General features: G+C 43.3%; 1 protein-coding gene across 1 annotated transcript in view; it reads left to right on the top strand.

Moving 5' to 3' along the window:
- LOC311137130 (retinoblastoma-like protein 2) overlaps positions 1-12,125 on the top strand; it is a 29,293-nt gene extending 17,168 nt beyond the window's left edge. The window contains exons 17-21 of the mRNA XM_084171472.1: positions 2,776-2,847; positions 9,173-9,272; positions 9,398-9,660; positions 10,004-10,177; positions 10,368-12,125. Coding sequence (XP_084027598.1) covers positions 2,776-2,847; positions 9,173-9,272; positions 9,398-9,660; positions 10,004-10,177; positions 10,368-10,535 — 777 coding nt within the window. The 3' untranslated portion in view covers positions 10,536-12,125. The remainder of the gene's footprint in view (positions 1-2,775; positions 2,848-9,172; positions 9,273-9,397; positions 9,661-10,003; positions 10,178-10,367) is intronic.
- The last annotated feature ends 9,172 nt before the right edge of the window (positions 12,126-21,297 follow it).

Below are 21,297 nucleotides of genomic sequence, written 5' to 3'. Positions count from 1 at the left end.
ACAAACAATGTATACGAAATGCTTCAGTCTGGTTTTAGACCCCATCATAGCACTGAGACTGCACTTGTGAAGGTGGTAAATGACCTTTTAATGGCGTCAGACCGAGGCTCTGCATCTGTCCTCGTGCTACTAGACCTTAGTGCTGCCTTTGACACCATCGATCACCACATTCTTTTGGAGAGACTGGAAACCCAAATTGGTCTACACGGACAAGTTCTGGCCTGGTTTAGATCTTACCTGTCGGAAAGATATCAGTTTGTCTCTGTGAATGGTCTGTCCTCCGACAAATCAACTGTACATTTCGGTGTTCCTCAAGGTTCCGTTTTAGGACCACTATTGTTTTCACTATATATTTTACCTCTTGGGGATGTTATTCGAAAACATAATGTTAACTTTCACTGCTATGCGGATGACACACAGCTGTACATTTCAATGAAACATGGTGAAGCCCCAAAATTGCCCTCGCTAGAAGCCTGTGTTTCAGACATAAGGAAGTGGATGGCTGAAAACTTTCTACTTTTAAACTCGGACAAAACAGAGATGCTTGTTCTAGGTCCCAAGAAACAAAGAGATCTTCTGTTAAATCTGACAATTCATCTTGATGGTTGTAAAGTCGTCTCAAATAAAACTGTGAAGGACCTCGGCGTTACTCTTGACCCTGATCTCTCTTTTGACGAACATATCAAGACTGTTTCAAGGACAGCTTTTTTCCATCTACGTAACATTGCAAAAATCAGAAATTTTCTGTCCAAAAATGATGCAGAAAAATTCATCCATGCATTTGTTACTTCTAGGTTAGACTACTGCAATGCTCTACTTTCCGGCTACCCGGATAAAGCACTAAATAAACTTCAGTTAGTGCTAAATACAGCTGCTAGAATCCTGACTAGAACCAAGAAATTTGATCATATTACTCCAGTGCTAGCTTCCCTACACTGGCTTCCTGTTAAGGCAAGGGCTGATTTCAAGGTTTTACTGTTAACCTATAAAGCGTTACATGGGCTTGCTCCTACCTATCTTTCCGAGTTGGTCCTGCCGTACATACCAATACGTACGCTACGGTCACAAGACGCAGGCCTCCTAATTGTCCCTAGAATTTCTAAGCAAACAGCGGGAGGCAGGGCTTTCTCCTATAGATCTCCATTTTTATGGAACAGTCTGCCTACCCATGTGAGAGACGCAGACTCGGTCTCAACCTTTAAGTCTTTACTGAAGACTTATCTCTTCAGTAGGTCATATGATTGAGTGTAGTCTGGCCCAGGAGTGTGAAGGTGAACGGAAAGGCTCTGGAGCAACGAACAGCCCTTGCTGTCTCTGCCAGGCCGGTTCCCCTCTCTCCACTGGGGTTCTCTGCCTCTAACCCTGTTACAGGGGCTGAGTCACTGGCTTGCTGGTGCTCTTTCATGCCGTCCCTGGGAGGGGTGCGTCACTTGAGTGGGTTGAGTTACTGACGTGATCTTCCTGTCTGGGTTGGCGCCCCCCCCCCCTTGGTTTGTGCTGTGGTGGAGACCTCTGTGGGCTATACTCGGCCTTGTCTCAGGATTGTAAGTTGGTGGTTGAGGATATCCCTCTAGTGGTGCGGGGGCTGTGCTTTGGCAGAGTGGGTGGGGTTATATCCTTCCTGTTTGGCCCTGTCCGGGGGTTTCTTCGGATGGGGCCACAGTGTCTCCGGACCGCTCCTGTCTCAGCCTCCAGTATTTATGCTGCAGTAGTTTATGTGTCGGGGGGCTGGGGTTAGTTGGTTATACCTGGAGTACTTCTCCTGTCTTATCCAGTGTCCTGTGTGAATTTAAGTATGCTCTCTCTAATTCTCTCGTTCTCTCTTTCTCTCTGAGAACCTGAGCCCTAGGACCATACGTCAGGACTACCGGGCATGCTGACACCTTGCTGTCCCCAGTCTGCCTGGCCTTGCTGCTATTCCAGTTTCAACTGTTCTGCCTGCGGTTACGAAACCCCTACCTGTCCCAGACCTGCTGTTTTCAACTCTTAATGATCGGCTATGAAAAGCCAACTGAGAGACCTGAGCCCTAGGACCATACGTCGGGACTACCGGCCGTGGTGACTCCTTGCTGTCCCCAGTCCGCCTGGCCTTGCTGCTATTCCAGTTTCAACTGTTCTGCCTGTGGTTATGGAACCCCTACCTGTCCCAGACCTGCTGTTTTCAACTCTTAATGATCGGCTATGAAAAGCCAACTGAGATTTATTCCTGATTATTATTTGACCATGCTTGTCACTTATGAACATTTTTTAACATCTTGGCATGGTTCTGTTATAATCTCCACCCGGCACAGCCAGAAGAGGACTGGCCACCCCTCATAGCCTGGTTCCTCTCTAGGTTTCTTCCTAGGTTTTGGCCTTTCTAGGGAGTTTTTCCTAGCCACCGTGCTTCTACACCTGCATTACTAGCTGTTTGGGGTTTTAGGCTGGGTTTCTGTACAGCACTTCGAGATATTAGCTGATGTACGAAGGGCTATATAAAATAAAATTGATTGATTGATTGATTGACTTGCAAAATATGCGGGAAATTGTTAATTTTGCACAAAACTTTTTTTTGTGCAGAATTGCAAAATCCTGGAGGGATTGGAATGTGTGTGTTTGTGTGGGATATGGGTGTGCGTGTGTAAGTGCGTGCGTGCATGGTGTGTATAGACTGTGGTGCGTAAGGTAGCAGGCAGTGTGTGTAGCATGCTGTGTGTGTTTGTCCTCTTCTTCAAGACATGTTCCTACTGTCCTCTTCTTCAAGACATGTATATGTGTGTTCCTACTGTTGTACAGGTGACGAAAGAGGACAAGTCATTCCAGAATATCATGAAGTGCTACCGCTCTCAGCCCCAGGCCAGCAGCAGCGTGAGTACTGTTAGTAGGGCATTATGCAATGATGTACAGTGCATTCGGAAAGTATTCAGACCCACGTGTGTGTATATGTGTATCCTCTGTAGCTCAATTGGTAGAGCATGGCGCTTGTAACGCCAGGTTAGTGGGTTCGATCCCCGGGACCACCCATACGTAAAAATGTATGCGCACATGACTGTAAGTTGCTTTGGATAAAAGCGTCTGCTAAATGGCGCATTATTATTATATACAGTGCATTTGGAAAGTATTCAGACCCCTTGACTTTTCCACATTTTGTTACATCCTTATTTTGAAATGGATTAAATAAATGTTTGTCCTCATCAATCTACACACAATACCCCATAATGACAAAGCAAAAACAGGTTTTTAGAATTTTTGGCAAAGAATTTTTTTTTTTAAACTGAAATACCTTATTTACGGTATTCAGACCCTTTGCTATGAGACTCGAAATTGAGCTCAGGAGCTTCCTGTTTCCATTGATCATCCTTGAGATGTTTCTACAACTTGATTGGAGTCCACCTGTGGTAAATTCAATTGATTGGACATGATTTGGAAAGGCACACACCTGTCTATACAGTGCCTTGCAAAAGTATTCATCCCCCTTGGCATTTTTACTATTTTGTTGCATTACAACCTGTAATTTAAATGGATTTTTATTTGGATTTCATGTAATGGACATACACAAAATAGTCCAAATTGATGAAGTGAAATGAAAAAAATAACTTGTTTAAAAAATGTTTTAATAAATAAATAACGGAAAAGTGGTGCGTGCATATGGATTCACCCCCTTTGCTATGAAGCCCCTAAATAAGATCTGGTGCAACCAATTACCTTCAGAAGTCACATAATTAGTTAAATAAAGTCCACCTGTGTGCAATCTAAGTGTCACATGATCTCAGTGTATATATACACCTGTTCTGAAAGGCCCCAGAGTCTGCAACAACACTAAGCAAGGGGCACCACCAAGCAAGCAGCACCATGAAGAGCAAGGAGCTCTCCAAACCGGTCAGGGACAAAGTTGTGGAGAAGTACAGATCAGGGTTGGGTTATTAAAAAATATCAGAAACTATGAACATCCCACGTAGCACCATTAAATCCATTATTAAAAAATTGAAAGAATATGGCACCACAACAAACCTGCCAAGAGAGGGCCGCCCACCAAAACTCACAGCCCAGGCAAGGAGGGCATTAATCAGAGAGGCAACAAAAGAGACAAAAGATAACCCTGAAGGAGCTGCAAAGCTCCACAGCGGAGATTGGAGTATCTGTCCATAGGACCACTTTAAGCCGTACACTCCACAGAGCTGGACTTTACGGAAGAGTGGCCAGAAAAAACCCATTGCTTTAAGAAAACAATATGCAAACACGTTTGGTGTTCACCAAAAGGCATGTGGGAGAATCCCCAAACATATGGAAGAAGGTACTCTGGTTAGATGAGACTAAAATTGAGTTTTTTTGCGTCTTCAAAGTGGTAGGCATATTGTGTAAATCAAATGATACAAACCCCCAAAAAATCAAAATTTTAATTCCAGGTAGTAAGGCAACAAAATAGGAAAAATGCCAAGGGAGTGAATACTTTCGCAAGCCACTGTATATGGTCCCACAGTTGACAGTGCATGTCAGAGGAAAATACCCTGATGAAGACAGCTTGTCTGTCGAAACGTTGGTTATTAGGATATTAAATTATTGCATCTGAGCTCCTAGAGTGTGCGGCTTTCCATTTCTTTTTCAAGAGGGAAAACCAAGCCATGAGGTCGAAGGAATTGTCCGTAGAGCTTCGAGACAGGATTGTGTCGAGGCACAGATCTGGGGAAGGGTGTCAAAATATTTCTGCAGCATTGAAGGTCCCCAAGAACACAGTGGCCTCCATCATTCTTAAATGGAAGAAGTTTGGAACCACCAAGACTCTTCCTAGAGCTGGCCACTCTGCCAGGAATTTATTTCCTTCTTAATGTGTATGAGCCAATCAGTTGTGTTGTGACAAGGTAGGGGAGATATACAGAAGATAGCCCTATTTGGTAAAAGATCAAGTCCATATTATGGCAAGAACAGCTCAAATAAGCAAAGAGAAACGACAGTCCATCATTCCTTTAAGACATGAAGGTCAGTCAATACGGAACATTTCAAGAACTTTGAACGTTTCTTCAAGTGCAGTCGCAAAAACCATCAAGCGCTATGATGAAACTGGCTGTCATGAGGACCGCCACAGGAATGGAAGACCCAGAGTTACCTCTGCTGCAGAGGATAAGTTCATTAGCGTTATCAGCCTCAGAAATTGCAGCCCAAATAAAGGCTTCACAGAGTTGAAGTAACAGACACATTTCAACATCAACTGTGTGAATCAGGCCATGGTCGAATTGCTGCAAAGAAACCACTACTAAAGGACACCAATAATAAGAAGAGACCTGCTTGGGCCAATAAACACGAGCAATGGACATTAGAACGGTGGAAATGTGTCCTTTGGTCTGATGAGTCCAAGTTGGAGATTTTTGGTTCCAACTGCCGTGTCTTTGTGAGACACGGTGTGGGTGAACGGAGGATCTCCGCATGTGTAGTTCCAACCGTAAAGCATGGAGGAGGTGTTATGGTGTGGGGGTGCTTTGATGGTGACACTGTCTGTGATTTATTTAGAATTCAAGGCACACTTAACCAGCATTCTGCAGCGATACCCCATCCCATCTGGTTTGGGCTTAGTGGTACTATCATTTGTTTTTCAACAGGAGAATGATCCAACACACCTCCAAGAAGCAGAGTGATGGAGTGCTGCATCAGATGACCTGGCCTCCACAATCCCCCAACCTCAACCCAATTGAGATGGTTTGGGATGAGTCGGACGGCAAAGTGAAGGAAAAGCAGCCAACTAGTGCTCAGCATATGTGGGAACTCCTTCAAGACTGTTGGAAAAGCATTCCAGGTGAAGCTGGTTGAGAGAATGTTTAACACTTTTTTGGTTACTACATGATTCCTTATGTGTTATTTCATAGTTTTGATGTCTTCACTATTATTCTACAATATAAAAATAAAGAAAAACCCTTGAATGAGTAGGTGTGTCCAAACCTTTAACTGGTAGTGTACATTTCCAAAATGTTCTACAAACCTGTTTTTGCTTTGTCATTATTGCGTATTGTGTATAGATTGATGAGGACAAAAACTATTTTATCCATTTTAGAATAAGGCTGTAACGTAACAAAATGTTGAAAAAGTAAAGGAGTCTGAATACTTTCCGAATGCACTGTATATAAAAACTGGATTTCTGATGCTATGTATTGGCCATTGAGAGGCTTTGAAGCCACCGGTTGGCCATATTGGCACTCCCCAGTAGGAGCAGTCCTCCATTGGAGTGAATGGAATTCTACAGTATTTGAATTAAATGTTTCAATGACAAAATTGCATGTATTTAAGTATTTTTTGTTGTTGTAGTCGGGACCGTAACATTAGTTATCTCCAAAAATTATACTTTATATATATAAAAAAAACAATGTTTACCTCACATATAATTTAAACGTATGTATTAAGGTGTCTGTAATAGAATGAATGTGGCAAAAACAAATGTAGACCTTAATAAATGCATTTCTATAGCTTCCAAAATATTTTTTACAATGGTGGGGGAGTGGCAAGATGGAGGTGTGGGGGCTTCAAAACAGCGCCCCCCTATCAGTCATCTAGTGTATAACTCTTATGGCTAGGGACAGGAGATTTTCCTGAACTTCAAGCCGTAGTTTGAGCCTATAGTACTGTGACAGCACCACAGGTCCCAGAATGGTGTGGCATTTTTTTTAAATCTGGGGCCTGTAGTTTTTCCTGATCTGGTAACCTAACCAGGTAGCACTCTGGACCTTACCTTACGGTATGACGTGATTAATCTGTTGTAAAGGCTTTAAAATGGGCTATGATTGGATCAGAGTTTTTCTAATCTGGTCACATGGTTTAAAAAAGCTCCTGGAAAAACTGCTGGCATTGGAGTGGATGAAAACCCTGTCAAACTGCAGCAACCTTGTACCTGTTCATATGAATTATATTTTAAAGAAGGAAAAGGGGGGGGGGGTTTCTTATACACAGACACAGAGAAAGCAACATAATTGGACGATGAAACTCACAGGGCTGAGCTTGCTTTATGCAGGTTTGCATCGTGAAGTCCTGCCCTATGCAACTGTAGGCCAAGTGCTGTCAGTTATAGTGTTTATTTATAGTATGACGCTACAAGCTTGGCACTCCTGTATTTGGAGAATTTCTCCCATTCTTCTCTGCAGATCCTCTCAAGCTCTGTCAGGTTGGAGGGGGAGCGTCGCTGCACAGCTATTTTCAGGTCTCTCCAGAGATGTTCGATCGGGTTCAAGTCCGGTCTCTGGCTGGGCCACTCAAGGACATTCAGAGACTTGTCCCGAAGCCACTCCTGCGTTGTCTTGGCTGTCTGCTTAGGATCGTTGTCCTGTTGGAAGGTGAACATTCGCCCCAGTCTGAGGTCCTGAGCGTTCTGGAGCAGGTTTTCATCAAGGATCTCTCTGTACTTTGCTCCGTTCATCTTTCCCTCGATCCTGACTAGTCTCCCAGTCTCTACCGCTGAAAAACATCTGCACAGCATGATGCTGCCACCACCATGCTTCACCGGAGGGATAGTGCCAGGTTTCCTCCAGACGTGACACTTGGCATTCAGGCCAAAGAGTTCAATCTTGGTTTCATCAGACCAGAGAATCTTGTTTCTCATGGTCTGAGAGTCCTTTAGGGGCCTTTTGGCAAACTCCAAGCGGACTGTCGTGCCTTTTACTGAGGAGTGGCTTCCGTCTGGCCACTCTACCATAAAGGCCTGATTGGTGGAGTGCTGCAGAAATGGTTGTCCTTCTGGAAGGTACTCCCAAATCCACAGAGGAACTCTTGAGCTCTGTCAGAGTGACCATCGGTTTCTTGGTCACCTCTCTCACCAAGGCCCTTCTCCCCCGATTGCTCAGTTTGGCCAGCGGCCAGCTCTAGGAAGAGTCTTGGTGGTTCCAAACTTCTTCCATTTAAGAATGATGGAGGCCACTGTGTTTTTGGGGTCCTTCAATGCTGCAGACATTTTTTGGCACCCTTCCCCAGATCTGTGCCTCGACACAATCCTGTCTCGGAGCTCTACGGACAATTCCTTCGACCTCATGGCTTGGTTTTTGCTCTGACATGCACTGTCAACTGTGGGACCTTTATATAGACAGGTGTGTGCCTTTCCAAATCATGTCCTATTAATTTAATTTACCACAGGTGGACTCCAATCAAGTTGTAGAAACATCTCAAGGATGATCAATGGAAACAGGATGCATCTGAGCTCAATTTCAAGACTCATAGCAAAGGGTCTGAATACGTATGTAAATAAGATCTTTCTGTTTTAAATTTTTTTCATAAATTAGCAAAGATTTAAAAAAAAAATAACTGTTTTCACTTTGTCATTATGGGGTATTGTGTGTAGATTGATGAGGATTTTTTTTATTTAATCAATTTTAGAATAAGGCTGTAACGTAACAAAATGTGGAAAAAGTAAAGGGGTCTGAATACTTTCCGAATGCACTGCATGCTTAAGCAAAAGCTAGCCGAAGAGCCATTTTACTGGTTGAAGTTGAAGTGTTTTTTTAAGTATAATGCAGTTGATTTGCAATGATGACACAAACATTATTTTAGGCAGGATATTCATACGAGCCTTAAAATTCAATTATAATCCAAAAGTAATGTGAAATGCACTCATAATCAACATGTAAATAGAGGCTTTTTTTGCTGCCGTTCTATAAGAACTCCCCCTTGTTCTGCCACCAACTTGCACGCATCGCCCTCCTGCGGCAATGTTTGCAAACACAGAAAGTTGTCTATGCAGCTGCTGTTGTTAGCAGCCTACAGTTGATTAGACTGAAAAATGGTCTCATTTCCATGCAATACAGCATGTAAGATCGCTAATGTTTAGGTGTATAGGCTACTACATTTATGGAAGAGTTTTTGCTTGTGTCTGTCGGGAGTGATGTGTTATCACGCTTGCTAAATAAATCCTTGAGGAAAGTGGAGAGCGGGCCTTGAGCGTTGTGCCCGGCCCGCATGACCTGCGATTTCCGTGAATCTGATTGGTCAAGACACGTAGCCTGTAGCAGCACTCCGATGTGAAGAACAGATAAATTGTGCACGAGTTTACAAATCATGAGGCAAATCAGTAAAAAACACAGCACTTTGCCCCTCTTTTTAATGCTTTGCGTCGATATATTCAACTTAAACAAAAGTGATTGACAAGTGCTGTGGCAAATTACACCTCGCCACACGTTTTCCGGTGGCCCTGGAACCATTGGTTGTGTGTGATTTTCTTTACCAGGTCTACAGGAGTGTGTTGATCTCTGGAAAGAAGAAACGTCACTCGGGCTGCAGCGTGGGAAACACACAGAGCTCTCCCACAGACACCAGCCAGAAGCAGGGTAAGAACACACACACACTCTGTGTTAGGCCTGGGTTACATGTTGAGACGCTAACTCTTTTTCCTGGACCTCTCCTCCCCTCCCTCTGTCTATTTTCCCTCTCCCTCTCTCTTTACCCCCTTCAGGGTGTGGAGACAGCAGCCCGGTGCCCATGTGTTCCACCAGCAGCCTACCTGCCCCCCAGCCTGGCAGCACCCCATCCACCCCCACCCTGGCCCCCTCCACCTCCCCCTCCTCATCCCTCCCTCCCTCTCAGGAGCAGGTTAAGGAGGGGGGAGTTGTGGGGGAGGAGGAGCGAGGAGACCTCATCCACTTCTACAACCGGGTCTACATCAAACAGATGCGTCACTTTGCCCTCCGCTACTCGCCCAGCTCGCCCTCTGTAGGGGTGAGTGAGAGAGGGAGGGAGCGGGTGGTTGGAGCTTGGGGCGGGGGGTGCATGGGAGGAAATGAGAGAAAGATAGGAAAGGGAGAGATGAAAGAGGAGAAGAAGTAACAGAAAGTTATGTTTACAACTTAGAAGAAAAGAGAAACCCACACGCTGCTCTTGCTAGTGTCTTTACAAACTTAACTCTATTCTGCAAACCTATTGGTTAAAAGCAAGAGAGGTAGAGAGTGAGGGGAAAATGAGGGGACATTTACAAACAGGATACATTGGAACAATTAATGTATGTTTTGAATAGGTATCTGCCTATGCTCTTATAATATGTTTGTTTTTGTGACCGGTGCAGTCTCCTCCCCTGTGCCCGTACCCCTCCCTGAGGACCAGCTCCCCTCGCAGGGTCCTCCTGTCCCACAACCACTCCATCTACATCTCCCCCCACAAGACTACTGGAAGCCCCCCCACCCCCTCCACTACTGCACGGGACAAGATCTTCTACTACATCTGCAGCAGCCCAGCCAACGTGAGTCACAAGTACATACATACTCATGCACACAATGTAGGCTGGTTCACATTGGTTCAGCACAGTACTTTTCAAACCCTGACAGTGACTCATTGATTAGTTTAATCATACCATACCTGACGTGTGATGATGATGATGATGATGAACCCTCCCTGACCTGTGTCTATGATTTCTATCTCTGTCTGTGCAGCGCCTGGCGGAGATCAACAGTATGATCCGCACCGGGGAGACGCCCACCAAGAAGCGCAGCATGCAGCTTGAGGAGGAGCCATCGCCCAAGAGGGTGTGTCCGGACAACCAGATGGCCCTGCTCCGCAGACTACAGGACGTGGCCAATGACCGTAGCTCCTCCCACTGAGGCAGGACACACCCCCTTCAGAACACACCACTGGCTGAAGTCGCTAGTCACTAGATGGCCATGTTAGAAAGGAATACATTGGCAATATAAAAAATATCAACATTTATGAGGATATATTTGTTTTTCATTTAGGGGTAAGGACAGGCGTAAGGTTAGGGGGAGGGTTCAGTGGTTAGTGTTCATGGTCATGGTCAGTGGTTGGTAGTTCTTCTTATTTGTGTCTAGAAAGTACCGTACTTCTGTCCATGGCCAGATTGTGAGGAACGGCTCAATTATTTTATCACCATGGCAATAGTCGGGTTGGTTGTTTAGCAACAAAACCGATGCGTGCACGACTATGGTGCAAAACAGACGGGGTTGCCTTAATTGTTGACAACATGTAAACTATATTTCATCTCCAATGTTTATTGAAAACATAAATACATTTGCACATTGTTACATTTGTTGGTTAGCTAGCTAGTGAATTTTAGCCATAGATGTGATAGCAGTCAAAACACCTCAAAACAAGATATGGTATCAAGAACAAAATAAATGTAGCTGATACAAGCCACCTATGATTCCCCACATGGCAGCTTTTTGTCATTGTTGCTTGGTATCTGGCAATCCAGAATCACATGTCAGCTAACCCATCTATATATTTCTACATATATCCAGAGTCAAAGGAATGTATTTTGTCTAAATACACAGCAAATACAGAATGGTGTTGTGGTATTTTGCAAATGTGCATTTATGGTGGAGTATGATTCAAAATCACATGCATTTTGAAGTCTATTCTAGTAAATAATGTTACTAACTACAATTTAGCTGTTCAATATATTATGCATGAATGCCTTTCAGTGTTTTGAGATTCTTCTGGAGACTAAATGCATAATTACACACATGATGTCATAATTACACACATGATGTATTCTGTAATGTAGAAATGTATTTTGGATTTTATATCTCAGACGTTTATATGATGAGTTTTTTTTCAATGAGTTGAGCCAGAAGAGAAGAAAGCACTTGACCATGACCATGTTCTTTAAATACTTTGTACACTGTTTGGCCAATAAGTATTTTTGAAGCTTTTGTAACACCGGAGAAGATGACATGATGTCATCAAGTCTCCCAGGTTTCTTTTCCATAGTCAGAAAAACATAATTGAGGTTTTATATACTTAATTGTATGCTCTTATTTGTTGTGTTTATGTTTTTGTGAAATCTGTCAGATATTTATGCTACTTTTTTAACTTTATAAATGTTAGCAAGGAACTATACATTTCACTTAACAATGACGAATAGTAGAATCACTGACAACAATATTTATTTTCAGTCTCATGTAGCTACCATTAATTCGAAGGTAATCATTTTAGTATCCAATCAATTTGATATTTGTGTTGTTAGTCACAATGGTATGTTATCGTTTTGTTAATCACCAACTTAGAAAAAAAGAAAGCATATTATTTTATCGTGGGCAATGTTTCTGAATTTTATCGTGGGATTCAGTTTCTGAATCAATTCATTTAAGCTATACAGTACATGTACATGTCTTTGTTTAACTTGTCTAGCTGGTAAAACAACCATCCTTGGAAATAAAAATATATATTTAGAAGTCATACAATTATTTAATTCACATTTTTAAAGGCAACCTCTGTAGACCTCAAGTGTCATCAGATGATATGTATTTATGATCGTCAGTAAGTTATATGTTAACCACTAGATGGTGCTGTAGGTAATCAAATCAAGTCTTATTGGTCACATACACATATTTAGCAGATGTTATTGCGGGTGTAGCGAAATGCTTGTGTTCCTAGCTCCAACAGTGCAGTAGTATCTAACAATTCACAACAATACACACAAATCTAAAAGTAAAAGAAATATTCACATAAGCACAATCCCTGTCATCCTGTATACTTCTCACACGTATTAGAAGTCTACAATTACATACAATACAGTATGGCCAATTTGGCATGGGCCACTGAACTATGGTGATGACATAGTGATGCTGTACTTTGTTATTCTTGCTGTAGTATACTACTATACCTTAATAATGTTTACATACAGCTTTACTCATCTCATATGTATATACTGTATTCTATTCTACTGTATTTTAGTCAATGCCACTCCGACATTGCTCGATCTAATATTTATATGTGTCTTTGTTGTTAATTCTTCAATTAGCCATTCAACAGTCTCAAGATGTACATATGCCAATGTTGTTACGTGTCTTGTGTTGCTACTGCTTTTGTCTGGCAATATCTTGAGCCAATAGTCTGTAATCAGATCCTAGTAATAAGCATTTTCTCTACATAACATCTGATTTGTATGGGAGCCAATCTGACCACCGCTGGAAAGAATAGCCAGGGTTGTAGCAGCTTTCAGCTGGACCCTGGACAGGTCATAAGCAATGTGCCATCTCCTAACTTCAATGGCACAGAATGCAAAACAGTCCATTCCTGCTCTTGAACTGAAGCATGTCAAGGTTAAGATAACCCAAACATAATAAAACAATATCAACATAGTGATAACCAACTGTCAGAAGATTTTTTAATCAGCCATAAAATGAAACTAGAGAACTTTATAGATGTAATCCTGCAATAGAATTTCAAAAGGGACAGCAGGGTTTTGACTAGATGGTATACAGCTACGGTCAGCAGGTTAGGGAATAAACATAGCAGGTTAGGAGAATAAGGTGACTCGAACATGCAACTTTTGACGTCACTTTGACATAAACTGTATCCCATCTAGCTATGACCGGACAGTGGGGTGTTTTGTTGTAACTTTAACAAAGCTCTGTCCATTGCAGCAAAGCTACCTGTTTTAAAGACGTGTTTAATGCATCCAACTGTAAGGCATTTATACCAGAGACGGAAGAGGAAGCGAGACATCCCATTTCCTCATGTTGTATCTGGTTCATATCCAGTCAATGATTTAAGCCACATGTCAAACTCATTCCACTGAGGGTCGAGTGTCTGCAGGTTTTCGCTACTCCCTTGTACTTGTTTGATGAATTAAGGTCACTAATTAGTAAATAACTCCCCTCACCTGGTTGTCTAGGTCTTAATTGAAAGGAAAAAACTCAAACTTGGCCCTCCATGGAATGAGTTTGATACCACTGAACTAAGCAGACCAGACGCAGCTGCTATCACATTGGTGTCTATGGGAGAGCCACCCCTTAAGCAGACTGGAACTGTGACCATTTTTTTCAATGGTAAACAGCCTAGACGTCTTAATTTATCCACCATCTTTGTTTATAAAAGAAAATGGGAGGACGGCTAAGTCACAGGTGTGACTAATTTCCTCCAATTAAAATGTAATTGGATAATTGACTGTTGAAGTGGTCACCTGTATTGTATTTAACCCCCTGTTATCTCTGTTTGAGAAAGTGTCTGTGCACAGGAAGTGATGCAGTCCAGAGGCATGGTGGTGGATGTGTTTGATGGAAAAAGGAGCTTAAAGGAAAGCAAATGCCTGTCTCCTGGGCTGCACCACTATGTTTTAATTTGCATGGTTTATTAAATGTATTCCTGCGAATGTGTGAATGTTTTCAGAGAATTGCCTCTACTGAAAAGGTGAACTGTATAAACCATGTAATTATTGATTAAATGAGTACTCTGTGTTTTTTTTCTACCTTTATGCTGCTGCTCAATCCAGATCCAAACCTGTGAATTTTCCACCTTTTGACATTGTGTGTAGCTCTGCAGGATCTGGGAAGTTGTGGAGTAGAGGCCAGTTTGCTTTTGCTGTTGTGTGTGCACAGTGCTGCCTCTGTCTATACACTTGCCCGTAGGGCCCCCGACCACTAGAACTCAGTCGGGGTCTCAACTAACTGTTGAGAGTTAGTAGAATATAGGTGAAATGTGTTAGTGCCTCAGCAGTTTTCCTCGTGTTATGTTAGTCAATGACAATGAGATGCGGCACGGTGGCACAGGGGCACGTGGGGCACGTGCGCCCTCAGATTTGTCCTGTTTACATATTTATTTTTTACCTGTAATACTACTAGCCACTGGCTTGAGCTAGCCCAGATAGGTTCCCAACCTTATAACTAGCCACCAAGAAGCTATTTCAAGCTATCAATCAAGTTAGAGTAGCTAGCTACTCTATCTTAGCTGTCATGATGTCAACCAATATATACAAGCAGTTAGGAAAGCAAAGGCTAGCTTTTTCAAACATAAATTTGCATCCTGTAGCACTACCTCCTCCCAGCTGCCCACTGCACTGAGGCTAGGAAACACTATCACCACCGATAAATCTACAATAATCGAGAATTTCGACAAGCATTTTGCTACGGCTGGCCATGCTTTCCACCTGGCTACCACTACCCCGGCCACCAGCTCTGCACCCTCCGCTGCAACTTGCCCATGCCGCCCCCGCTTCTCCTTCACACAAATTCAGACAGCTAATGTTCTGAAAGAGCTGCAAAATCTGGACCCCTACAAGTCATCTGGGCTAGACAATCTGGACCCTTTCTTTCTAAAAAATAGCAGCCGAAATTGTCGCAACCCCTATTACTAGCCTGTTCAACCTCTCTTTCGTAACGTCTGAGATCCCCAGAGATTGGAAAGCTGCCGCGGTCATCCCCCTCTTCAAAGGGGGTGACACTCTAGATCCAAACTGTTACAGACCTATATCCATCCTGCCCTGCCTTTCGAAAGTTTTTGAAAGCCACGTTAACAAACAGATCACCGACAATTTCAAATCACACCGTACCTTCTCCGCTACGTTTCCGAGCTGGTCATGGGTGCACCTCAGCCACGCTCAAGGTTCTAAACGATATTATAACCGCGATCGATAATAGACAGTACTGCGCAGTCGTCTTCATCGACCTGGCCAAGGCTTTCGACTCTGTCAACCACCGCATTCTTATTGGCAGACTAAATAGCCTTGGTTTCTCAAATGACTGCCTCACCTGGTTCACCAACTACTTCTCAGATAGAGTTCAATGTGTCAAATTGGAGGGCCTGTTGTCTGGATCTATGGCAGTCTCTATGGGGGTGCCACAGGGTTCAATTCTTGGGCCGATTATTTTCTCTGCTGCTGGTGACTCTCAGATCCACCTCTATGCAGACGACACCATTTTGTATACATCTGGCCCTTCATTGGACACTGTGTTAACAAACCTCCAAACGAGCTTCAATGCCATACAACACTCCTTCCGTAGCCTCCAACTGCTCTTAAACACTAGTAAAACTAAATGCATGCTCTTCAATCGAACGCTGCTGGCACCCGCCCACCCGATTAGAATCACTACTCTCGACGGGTCTGACCTAGAGTATGTGGACAACTACAAATACCTAGGTGTCTGATTAGACCGTAAACTCTCCTTCCAGACTCACATTAAGCATCTCCAATCCAAAGTTAAATCTAGAATCGGCTTCCTATTTCGCAACAAAGCCACCTTCACTCATGCTGCCAAACATGCCCTCGTAAAACTGACTATCCTACCGATCCTTGACTTCAGCGATGTCATTTACAAAATAGCCTCCAACACTCTACTCAGCAAATTGGATGTAGTCTATCACAGTGCCATCCGTTTTGTCACCAAAGCCCCATATACTACCCACCACTGTGACCTGTATGCTCTTGTTGGCTGGTCCTCACTACATATTCGTCACCAAACCCACTGGCTCCAGGCCATCTATAAATCACTGCTAGGCAAATCCCTGCCTTATCTTAGCTCATTGGTCACCATAGCAACACCCACCCGTAGTATGCGCTCCAGCAGGTATATCTCACTGGTCATCCCCAAAGCCAACACCTCCTTTGGCCGCCATTCCTTCCAGTTCTCTGCTGCCAATGACTGGAACGAACTGCAAAAATCTCTGAAGCTGGAGACTCTTATCTCCCTCATTAACTTTAAGCATCAGTTGTCAGAGCACCTTACCGATCACTGCACCGGTACACAGCCATTCTGAAATTAGCCCACCCAACTACCTCATCCCCATATTGTTATTTATTTTGCTAATTTGCACCCCAGTATCTCTATTTGCACATCATCTCTTGCACATCTATCATTCCAGTGTTAATACTAATTGTAATTATTTTGCACTATGGCCTATTTATTGCCTTACCTCCATAACTTGCTACATTTGCACACACTGTATATATATTTTCTGTTGTATTTTTGACTTTATGTTTTGTTTTACCCCATATGTAACTCTGTGTTGTTGTTTTTATCGCACTGCTTTGCATTATCTTGGCCAGGTCGCAGTTGTAAATGAGAACTTGTTCTCAACTGGCTTACCTGGTTAAATAAAGGTAAAAAAATAAATAAAAATGCCTGCTGGAAAGGTTGGATGAAAAGCAAGCAATAACTAAATATACTTAAGATTCATATTCCTTCAATCTTTTACCCAGATTTGAGCAGAGACGCAGAGAAGCATATTTAGTTTCTTTAAAAAAAGAACCACCAATCAGGATATAGACAGTTCAAGAGGTATGCGTAGATATGCAGAAAAATATACATATTTTTTTTTACATATAAATACAGTAGACATAATGACCCCCCCCCCCCCCCCCCCCCCCCCCCAGCCATCCTCACGTACTTTGTGCCTCCTCAGATGTTTGGCATGCATGACGCCCCTGATGACAATCACTAATGTCAGCTAACATTTGTTATATTGTTAAGTAAGTTAGTCTAGCCAGCTATCTAAACCTTGTAGTAATCACGTGCCCAGGGTCCCAGACCTCCAGGGGGCCCCCATTGGTTTTGTTAGTCAATCTCACTCAGATATCATGTGAACATGGCATGAATGGCAAAATGTGTAGAATTGCAGGAAATTTGCTTTAAAACTGTCAAATGTTCTCTCCATCCCATGGCAAAATGTGCAGAATTGCAGCAAATTAGCTTTAAAAGTACACATTTTCTCTCCGCCCCATGACAAAATGAGTAGAATTGCATGAAATTTGTTTTAAAACGGCAAAGTGTGTGTGTACCCAACCAGGTTCTCTGCAGTCTCTCCATTGGTTCTGGGGGTGGCTGGAGCAGAAGATCCCCTGTTGGTCTTGTGGAAGACTGTTGTGTTGGCTCTTATATAAAGTTGTGACTGGAAAGAAGCTCAATGAATGGTTTATTGGTCAATTATATATTATATAATTTTTTTAATGGGCGCCTGCCTCCTGGCCTGTGCTTCATTCATTAGCTGGAAGTTTCCTGGAAGCACACAAATGCTCTACCTCCTGTGCCTTTTGCTTGTTTTCTTTGAAATGTTTATACAGTGAGGGAAAAAGGTATTTGATCCCCTGCTGATTTTGTACGTTTGCCCACTGACAAAGAAATGATCAGTCTATAATTTTAATGGTAGGCTTATTTGAACAGTGAGAGACAGAATAACAACAAAGAAATCCAGAAAAACGCATGTCAAAAATGTTATCAATGGATTTGCATTTTAATGAGGGAAATAAGTATTTGACCCCTCTGGAAAACATGACTTAGTACTTGGTGGCAAAACCCTTGTTGGCAATCACAGAGGTCAGACGTTTCGTGTAGTTGGCCACCAGGTTTGCACACATCTCAGGAGGGATTTTGTCCCACTCCTCTTTGCAGATCTTCTCCAAGTCATTAAGGTTTCGAGGCTGACGTTTGGCAACTCGAACCTTCAGCTCCCTCCACAGATTTTCTATGGGATTAAGGTCTGGAGACTGGCTAGGCCACTCCAGGACCTTAATGTGCTTCTTCTTGAGCCACTCCTTTGTTGCCTTGGCCGTGTGTTTTGGGTCATTGTCATGCTGGAATACCCATCCACAACCCATTTTCAATGCCCTGGCTGAGGGAAGGAGGTTCTCACCCAAGATTTGACGGTACATGGCCCCGTCCATCGTCCCTTTGATGCAGTGAAGTTGTCCTGCACCCCTTAGCAGAAAAACACCCCCAAACATAATGTTTCCACCTCCATGTTTGACGGTGGGGATGGTGTTCTTGGGGTCATAAGCAGCATTCCTCCTCCTCCAAACACCGCGAGTTGAGTTGATGCCAAAGAGCTCCATTTTGGTCTCATCTGACCACAACACTTTCACCCAGTTCTCCTCTGAATCATTCAGATGTTCATTGGCAAACTTCAGACGGGTATATGTGCTTTCTTGAGCAGGGGGTCCTTACGGGCGCTGCAGGATTTCAGTCCTTCACGGCGTAGTGTGTTACCAATTGCTTTCTTGGTGACTAGGGTCTCAGCTGCCTTGAGATCATTGACAAGATCCTCCCGTGTAGTTTTGGGCTGATTCCTCACCGTTCTCATGATCACTGCAACTCCACGAGGTGAGATCTTGCATGGAGCCCCAGGCCGAGGGAGATTGACAGTTCTTTTGTGTTTCTTCCATTTGCGAATAATCGCACCAACTGTTGTCACCTTCTCACCAAGCTGCTTGGCGATGGTCTGGTATCCCATTCCAGCCTTGTGTAGGTCTACAATCTTGTCCCTGACATCCTTGGCCATGGTGGAGAGTTTGGAATCTGATTGATTGCTTCTGTGGACAGGTGTCTTTTATACAGGTAACAAACTGAGATTAGGAGCACTCCCTTTAAGAGTGTGCTCCTAATCTCAGCTCGTTACCTGTATAAAAGACACCTGGGAGCCAGAAATCATTCTGATTGAGAGGGGGTCAAATACTTATTTCCCTCATTAAAATGCAAATCAATGTATAAAAAATTTTACATGCGTTTTTCTGGATTTTTTTGTTGTTATTCTGTCTCTCACTGTTCAAATAAACCTACCATTAAAATGATAGACTGATCATTTCTTTGTCAGTGGGCAAACGTAAAAAATCAGCAGGGGATCAAATACTTTTTTCCCTCACTGTATATTTTGTTTCAGGGTCAGGTAATTGTTTCTACTCAAAAGGTTTGCTGTGTAAACAAATCAAATCAAATCACATTTTATTAGTCGCATACACATATTTAGCAGATGTTATTGCGGGTGTAGCGAAGTGCTTGTGGTCCAAGCAGTGCAATAATATCTAACAATACACAACAATACACTCAACTCTAAAAGTAAAAGAATGGAATTAAGAAATATAGAAATATTAGGACATAGCCTCCCGAGTGGCGCAGCGGTCTATGGCACTGCATCGCAGTGCTTGAGGAGTCACTGCAGACCCGGGTTCGATCCCAGGCTGTGTCCTAACCGTCCGTGACTGGGAGTCCCATAGGGCGGCTCACAATTGGCCCAGCGTCGTCCGGGTTAGGGGAGGGTTTGGCCGGGGGGGCTTTACTTGGCTCCTCGTGCTCTAGCGACTACTTGTGGCGCTTGAACAGTGTTTCCTCTGACACATTGGTGCGGCTGGCTTCCAGGTTAAGAGGGCGGGTGTTAAGAAGCGTGGTTAGGTGGGTCATGTTTCAGAGGACGCATGACTCGACCTTCACCTCTCCCGAGCCCATTGGGGAGTTGCAGCGATGAGACACGATCAAAAAATGGCGTAAAATAAAAATTTAAGAAGAAATTAGGATGAGCAATGTCGGAGTCCGTAGTATATATACTGTACCAGTCAAAAGTTTGAACACACCTACTCATTCAAGACTGTTGGAAAAGCATTCCAGGTGAAGCTGGTTGAGAGAATGCCAAGAGTGTGCAAAGCTGTCATCCAAGCAAAGGGTGGCTTCTTTGAAAAAATATAAAATATATTTTGATTTGTTTAACAATTTTTTGGTTACTACATGATTCCATACGTGTTATTTCATAGTTTTGATGTCTTCACTATTATAGTATAATGTAGAAAATAGTAAAAAAAAAAAAAAAAAAAACTGGAATGAGTATGTGTCCAGACTTTTGACTGGTACTGTATATGTACAGTGCATTCGGAAAGTATTCAGACCCCTTGACTTTTTCCACATTTTGTTACGTTACAGCCTTATTCTTCAATGGATTCAATTGTTTTCCCCCTCTCATCAATCTACACAAAATCCCATTATGACAGAGCAAAAACTGGTATTTAGAAATGTTTGCACATTTATGAAAAATAACAAACTGATATCACATTTACATAAGTATTCACACCCTTTACTCAGTACTTTGTTGAAGCACCTTTGGCAGCGATTACAGCCTCGAGTCTTCTTGGGTACGACGCTGGGTAAGTTTGGCGCACCTGTATTTGGGAAGTTTCTCCCATTCTTCTCTGCAGATCCTTTCAAGCTCTGTCAGGTTGGATGGGGAGTGTCTCTGCACAGCTATTTTCAGGTCTCTCCAGAGATGTTAGATCGGGTTCAAGTCCAGGCTCTGGCTGGGCCACTCAAGGACATTCAGAGACTTGTCCCGAAGCCACTCCTGCGTTGTCTTGGTTGTGTGCTTAAGGCTGTTGTCCTGTTGGAAGGTGAACATTCGCCCCAGTCTGAGGTCCTGAGCGCTCTGGAGCAGGTTCTCTTCAAGGATCTCTCTGTACTTTGCTCCGTTCATCTTTCCCTCAATCCTGACTAGTCTCACAGCCCCTGCCGCTGATAAACATCCCCACAACATGATGCTGCCACCACCATGCTTCACCGTAGGGATGGTGCTAGGTTTCCTTCAGACATGACGCTTGGCATTCAGGCCAAGTTCAATCTTGGAAGAGTCTTGGTGGTTCCAAACTTCTTCCATTTAAGAATGATGGAGGCGACTGTGTTCTTGGGGACCTTCAATTCTGCAGAAATGTTTGGGTACCCTTCCCCAGATCTGTTCCTCGACACAATCCTGTCTCGGAGCTCTACGGACAATTCCTTCGACCTCATGGCTTGGTTTTTGCTCTGACATGCACTGTCAACTGTGGGACCATATATAGAAAGGTGTGTGCCTTTCCAAATCATGTCCAATCAATTG

This window comes from Coregonus lavaretus, assembly GCF_964263955.1.
Source record: "Coregonus lavaretus genome assembly, chromosome: 11".
NCBI classification, from domain to species: domain Eukaryota; kingdom Metazoa; phylum Chordata; class Actinopteri; order Salmoniformes; family Salmonidae; genus Coregonus; species Coregonus lavaretus.
The sequence above is the reverse complement of the archived record's forward strand: the minus strand, read 5'-3'. Positions and strand labels throughout refer to the sequence as shown.